Source organism: Castanea sativa, chromosome 8, assembly GCF_040712315.1.
Source record: "Castanea sativa cultivar Marrone di Chiusa Pesio chromosome 8, ASM4071231v1".
Taxonomy (NCBI): domain Eukaryota; kingdom Viridiplantae; phylum Streptophyta; class Magnoliopsida; order Fagales; family Fagaceae; genus Castanea; species Castanea sativa.
In genome coordinates, this window is record NC_134020.1 from 4,877,716 (window position 1) to 4,884,965 (window position 7,250).

General features: G+C 38.7%; 1 protein-coding gene across 1 annotated transcript; it reads right to left on the reverse strand.

The window, feature by feature from the left end:
* Positions 1 to 3,325: 3,325 nt before the first annotated feature.
* Positions 3,326 to 6,985, reverse strand: LOC142605775 (uncharacterized). The gene is made up of 3 exons (XM_075777215.1): positions 6,851 to 6,985; positions 4,052 to 4,561; positions 3,326 to 3,928 (listed from the first exon to the last, which is right to left on the reverse strand). The coding sequence occupies exons 1-3, from the start codon at positions 6,983 to 6,985 to the stop codon at positions 3,326 to 3,328; spliced, it is 1,248 nt and encodes a 415-aa protein (XP_075633330.1).
* Positions 6,986 to 7,250: the final 265 nt, after the last annotated feature.

Genomic DNA, 7,250 nt, shown 5'->3' on the forward strand with positions numbered 1-7,250 from the left:
AGAAAAGAAATTGGAAAAATTATATGTATGTGTGTTTGTCTGTCTGCAGGATCATCACCGATAATGCCTTTTCCTCAGCTAGTAGCTCGGAGTCGTCTCAGGGTCATCACCATCACCATCATCATCATCACTAGGGTGGGTACACCCTCCAGGCTTGTAGATCTACCTAGAATACTCGGTCACCTCTAGCTTAAGGTTCCTAACAAGCCAAACATGCTCCTTGTGCTCCATGGGCTAGATTTGAAAAAAAGACAATGTTAAGACAAGCCCAAGGGTGCAAAAGGAAACAATGAAAGAGAAGAAGGTCAAGGATAAAGAGAAATCACCGCTCGTGTGTTTAGAGCGAAGGGGTGACCCATGAAATTCGGGTTACATCTCACAAGACACTCCTAAGTGAAGCCATCAGGGCCATAGGTATAGACCGACCAAGGCAAGTGAGGAGGGTCAACAGGACCACCCATATCCTAACATGATCACCACATTTGAATATCATCACGTGCAGAATATGCAAGGTAAAGAGAAAAGAAAGATGAAAGAGAGAAGACACATACTTCAATAAGAAAGGAAGGCATGAGTCAAGTCTCACTGAACTCCTCATAGTCGAGATCGTCCACGAGCTGCTGGGCATAGGGGATGCCATTCCTCCATAGTTGATACTCGGCATCAGTTATTGAAAGCAGGGCAAGCAGGAATGAGGGAGGATCCATCGAAACCTGAGGTGTGTCCGCACCCATCAGCTGACAAAAGACTGTCTCAACCAAGTAAATAACCCTTAGACCAGCACCTTCGAAGGGTTGAGAGGCTGCCAAAGAGATGATAGCAAAGGCCTCCAGACCAAGGTCAACAACAGGAGGAATACCCATTCTAGGTTCCCAATTGATTTGTTAAAAGCACTTATGGTTAGAAAGAAAACCTTTGAAATGTGCAAAAATAGCTAAGAAAGAAAATTTTCACTCACGTCTTCAGAGGAGAGGTTGTTGAGGTGAACTCAGACCGAGGGAGAGTTCTTCAAGTCCACATCTGCACCACGAACAACAAGGCCATATTTCAAGGCCCAAGGCTACAAAGGAGAGAGATATAGTTTGCAAAGAGAGAAAAGCGCATATAGTTTGCAAGATGATAGTTTGCAAGAGAGAAAAGCACATACAGTTTGCAAGACAATAGTTTGCAAGAAAACAAGATAAAATTTGCAAGATGACAGTTTGCAAGATAGAAATGACAGTTTGTAAGATGATAGTAACAAGAAAGAGCATGGATACATTTTACAAAGACCATGAAATGTAGTTTTGTAGGTCTAGATGCTAAATGAATAAATACAGTTTGTAAAAGTACAAAGTACAATATGTGGAATTACATGAGAAAAGGAAAAGGCTTTAACCTCAGGGAGCTTCCAAGGCCTCGCTAGCTGGCTCAAAGTTCCCCGGCTAAGTGTGTCCAGGACTGAATAGAGGTAGGTGAGACAAGCTTGACCCCAGTTCGCCTCCCACACATGCCCAAAGTTGCAGAAGAGGGCAAGCCACCTCAAGGATATTGTGTGCCCTCCATTGGCAAAGAGATACACCCCTAGTAGATACAGCAGGAAGCTAGTTTGGGTTCATAACAATTCCCCCTTGTAAGTTGTCTTTTAGGATGAGTTCTACTCATGGGTCCCTAATATTTGGTATCGGAGCTAGGTTTCACCCCGAATAATTAGGTGAAGCTCATTGAGTACAGGATCAAATGAGTTGCGGCTTTGTGGACGTTGGATCCCGAAAGAGGCGACCTAGAGGCTAGATTAAAATAACTGATAGATGAGTGAAGTCACCAAAAGAGAAAGTGTTACCATCAAGTTAGTATCAATAGAGTGGGCCATCATGCATGTCAGCTATAAAGCATGGTGGTATGTTATGATAACCATGTGTTTATAAGCTCTTAGGTACCCTCCCCTTGTAAGCCAGTTTTCAAGGGTGAGTTCTACCCATGGATACCTAACATGGACACAATGCCAAGGTTTGAGGATGTTGTTCGAGAAGAAAGATCATAGGTTTCGATCAAACAACCCCTTTTTATTTTTGTTTATTTCTTGGAATTTAAGGTTTGGTTTGTGTTTGATGGGGATTTGGAGGGTTTAGAAAAGTATGCATGCTATGTGTTTGTTGAATGTTCTAAATGAAAATGTAAAATCTCATTTTGGGTTTGTTTATTTAGCTATGTTTTCCTCATGACTACATTGACCTGTAAAATTTGATGTGTCCCTAAAATTATTATTTTTAAGTGCCTAAGTACTACTTTTGGGGTGGGAGCTTTCGTCTCCTTACTCCTTCTCCTTAATTACTTAACAAAAAAAAAAAGTTTCATTTGGGTAAATTCTAGATTGAGTAGTAAATAAATGAGTATTGGCTGTCAGGATTAAGTTGCCTTGCCACAATTTAAAAGTGCGGCATGATGGTGGAAATGGTTATAGAGAGTGAATGTCAGAAACCATTATATCTCGAACAATGCTACATATACAATATTTTTACAATAAATTTAGTAATTAGTTATCAATATGGTATTGATTCTCTTCTGAATTATGTTTACCATTTACAGCTCATCATCTCTAAGATTTTGAAAAAAAAAAAAATTGTGAGTTCAGACTTCTCTTTTTCTTTTCTTTGTTTTACTGCCGAGTAAGAGTTCAAACTTATTATCATACCCCCTAAATGGTGTATTTCAACCTAACGGTTCTAGTGGTAAGTGGCTAAGTGCTCGTCCACTTCACCTTCATGGGTTTCAGTCACTGGTCACCACTAACTCCACGATCCTAATTTGTTTTTTATTCATAAAAAAAAAAAGGAAAAAAGAAAAAGAGAAGGTGTATTAAAAGCTAGTAAAAATTTTGTTTTAAGTATTTATACATTCAAACAGTAATTGCCTGTTAGGGTGTTGTGTTGTGTTGTGTTGTATTTTTTTTTTTTTTAGAAGAAGAAGAAACACTATCAAACAGTAATTGCCTATTAGTTTAAGTGTTTAACTACTGAGCTGCTTGGCGACACTTTTCACATGTTGTATAAATGACAATTGAAAAAGGTATAAATGACAATTGAAAAAGGAGAAAGGTTAAAAAAATGAGTTCAATTTTTGAAGGAATGTGAAGTACGTGCTTAGTAAACTGAAAGGTGATTACAATATTGTTTATAGGCCTAGTCAAACTGAAAGTTGATTGCAACATTGTTTATACAACAAAACAAACAAATTCAATAACTATCTCTGGCGTTTGGAGAGTATCTCTCTTCTTCTTTTTTTGATGAGTGAAAAATCTTTATTAACAAAGAAAGAGAAAAAAAAATACGACTAGCTACCAGCTTCATCCCACAATAGAGGCAAAACAAGGGGAACAACAGCCAATATCAAAGGAATCAAAAAAATTACATGACAGAGACCACTTTGCTAGAGAATGGACTGCCATATTGGCTAATCTAGGGACCCAAGAGACAAAAACATTAGAAAGATCAAATAGCAGGATCTGCATCTCCATAACTTTGGACCTAATTCTCCAAGGGGAAGTTTGACTTGGATTAATATGAGCATCACAACAAATCTTGGAGTCAGTCATAATATAAATACCCTCAGCTTCCAACTTGGCTACCAATAACAAAGCCCATTTAACAGCTTCAGCTTGGAGAGAGAAGGTGGTATTCACCTTTTGTGAGCAAGCAAAGACCAACCTCCCTCTCCAATCTCTCACCACTACAGCAACAGCAGAAAATTTCAGACCAATTGCAACATCCACATTAATTTTAATTGAGAATCGCCTAGGAGGTGACCATGCATGAAGCAACTCTGTTGGTCTCACTAGAACCATCTTAGCAGATCTGGAATTTTTGAATTCAGCAAGAAGCCTCCCAATTCTAGAAGATAAGTCATCAATGCTTAGGGGGAGATTTTCAAAGTGAACTTGATTCCTCAACTTCCAAATTCCATCAAAAAGAGTAGCTCCAAACAACAAAAATTCATTTTTCATATCAAGACTCAAAGTACCCAAGAAAGGGGGTTAGAAAAGAAATTGAATGAGCTCTAAGGTTGAAGAAACCCCAAGAGCATCTGACCTCACTCCCCACTGTCTATTGAACCAAAGAGCCTTTGCCATCAGGCATAGAGCAAAAAGATGGATTGAGGACTTGACTTTTTCCTTACAAAGGGGACTTAGCTCATCTCCAATATCAAAAAATCTGGCTAAATTGGCCTTAGTAGGCAAGCCTTCAGCTGCAATTCTCCAGATTGGCAATTTAAGCCTTTCATGAAGATTGGTTTTCCAAATTTGATTCCAGAGTGGCTCAGACAATTGACTAGATGAGAAACCCCAACAAATCCAATAAGCAAATTTAACAGTCAAATCTCCAGAGCTTGTGGGGGTCCATGTCCACCCATCCTCAAAAACACAAGAAGCTAATAGAATATTAAAAACTAATTCAATTTCTGAATCCTCAAACCATTGCTTCAGCTTATGAATATCCCAAGCATTATGATCAGAATTTAAAAGATGAGAAACCAGTAGTATCTCATCCGGGTTAACCCCAGCTTGGGGTTTAGAAATAAATCCCTAAAGATTTGGAATCCAAGGGTCATCCCAAATTCTTATGGTATTGCTATCATCAAGAATCATACAAGCTACATTAGAGAAGAGGTGCTTTACACCTTCTAAACTTTTCCAGATTGGAGAAGAATTACCTTGAGAGAGATGGAACAACCAATTGTGTCTGATTTTGTATTTATCTCTAAGAACATTAACACAAAGACAGTTCTTTCCAGACAAAATCCACCAGGCATGTTTTGATAGAAGGGCTTGGTTGAACTCCCATGACTTCCTAAAGCCCAAATCACCTTCCTTCAAAGGTCTACAAAAAGAAGACCAAGAAATAAGAGTTCAATAATGTCTAGACTCCGTTTTAGGATTCCACCAAAACCTTCGAACCACCGAATCTAATTGGTCACACAAATTCTTAGGGCATTGTAAAGTAGCCATGGTGTATGTTGGAATAGACTGTGCTACTAATTTTATTAGAATTGCTCTTCCTACCCAAGATAAATATTCACGTTTCCAGCCACTAAGTTTGCTCTCTGACCTGTCTTTCACCAGCCTGAGGTCTTAGGATCTGCTCTTAGATAAATAAATAAAAAAGGGGGATACCAAGATAGGTGGTGCATTGAGGGAGAGAATTGAGACCCCACCAACAATTTATTTGGTTGAGAAACTAAGAGCTAATACCTTTAGAGGGGAAGACACCAGATTTCTCCACACTAATTAATTGACTAGACCAAGAACAATATTTTTCAAGGCACATTTTGAGCGAGGCAAGCTCAAAAATCTTGGCTTTGCAGAAAAGGATAACATCGTCCGCATAGCATAGTTTTGAAATAGCAAGAGCAGTGCATGCCACTTTCACTGGAGATATGTTTTTTCGATCCACCTCTCTATTGATTAACCTCATAAGAACCTCACTGCCTAGAATATATAGGTATGGAGAGAGAGGATTTCCCTGTCTGAGGCCACGACTAGGAACAAAGATTGGACAAATTCCCCGATTTAGTAGCAAGGAATATTGAATAGTGGAGATGCATTGAAATATTAAATTATAGAATTTTTCACTAAAACCAAAAGTTTTAAGCACCCTCATTAAGAAGCTCCATTCCATTCTATCATAGGCCTTCTGAAAATTTAGTTTTATCCCCAAGAAACCTTTCTTCTTCATTTGCTTGAAACTATGGACTATCTCTTGAGCAAGGACCACGTTCTCTGTGATCCATCCATTAGGGACAAAGGCAACTTGAGTTGGATCCACTAATCTATTCAAAAGAGGCCTAAGCCTACTCACTAGGATTTTTGTTATAATTTTGTAGCACACATTGCAGAGACCAATGGATCAGAATTGGTTGAAATTGCAAGCCCCATTTCTCTTTGTAATGAGAGATATGTATGTTTGATTGAAGCTTTTTAGCATCCAGCCATTTTGAAAAAACTTTGCGTAGCAAGTACTACTTGATCCCCCACAACACCCCAGTAATGCATGTAAAAAAGAGCAAGGAAGCCATTAGAACCTAGGGCCTTCAAGGATTTCATCCCAAAAACCACCTTTGTAATTTCATCTCTAGAAGGGATTATGCAAAGCTCAACATTTTCTTCAACAAAAATATAGGGATTAATTAAGTTCTCCAACTCACCAAGGATTTGAGGATTACTAGACTAGTATAGAGAACTGAAACTTCCTTCAAAGTAATCTTGGATGTCAGCTCTATTATTGATCCAAGAGCCATCATCCAATTTAATTTCTGAGATACAATTTCTTCTCCTGCGAATAAGGGTAGATAAATGAAAGAATCTTGAATTCCTATCACCTTCTTTTAACCATAGTTCCCTAGATTTCTGCTTCCATCACAACTCTTCCTTGGTCAACCAATCATCAAGTTCAAGATTTAGAGTCATCTCTAGCTCTAGATTATTTTTTAGTTGGAGGTTTTTGTTGAATTTCAGCGATATTAGCTTGTAGGGCTTTAATTCTTTCTCTTACAAGGCCAAAAACCTCCTTATTCCAATTCTTTAAATCTTTTTTTGTCTCTTCCAATTTACTTGCAAATCAAAACCCATGAGAACCCTCCACTTATGCTTGCCAAGCATTCTCAACCACAACTCTACTCCTTTCATCATTAGTCCACATCGCTTCAAATCTAAAAGGGCGGTTAAGGTTTTCGGGCTCCAGATGGGTGTCAAGCAAAATAGGGTTGTGGTCTGAATTTGCATTAGACAAATGCTTAACACCAGCCTTGGGAAAAAGAATTTGCCATTCTCGATCACAAAGACATTGATCAAGGCGTTCCTTAATATTTGCCAGACCTTCATGCCTTTTGACCAAGTGAAAGATGACCCATTAAAACCAAGGTCAATAGCTCCAGTGTTTGCCATGAAGTCCCTAAGACAATTAATAGAACTTTCAAGAATAGAGCACCCACTCCTTTTTTCATATGCCATCTTAATACAATTCAAGTCCCTTATGACTATCCAAGGTCTCGAAAAAGAGAGCACCATATTCTCAAGCATCTCCCAAAATATAGTCCTTTTATTTCTCCCCTAAGGCCCATAGATGGCAAATAGCAACCATGGCGAATTGGGGGGGGGGGTCAGAATATACAAGAGCAGTAATCATATTTTTGTCAGAATACACAACTTCCAGCTCCACCCCCAATCTCCAAAATAAAGCAAGACCACTAGCTCAACCTACTGGCTCCACACAATA

Excerpts from the sequence above, each read along its gene's own strand:
- LOC142605775 (XM_075777215.1), bottom strand. The coding sequence starts at position 6,985 with ATGGCATATGAAAAAAGGAGTGGGTGCTCTATTCTTGAAAGTTCTATT. Across the intron at positions 4,562-6,850 it reads CTTGGTCAAAAGGCATGAAG|GGATTTATTTCTAAACCCCA; the intron begins GTCTGGCAAATA and ends CCAAATCTTTAG. Across the intron at positions 3,929-4,051 it reads TGAGGTCAGATGCTCTTGGG|TTGAGGAATCAAGTTCACTT; the intron begins GTTTCTTCAACC and ends GGAATTTGGAAG.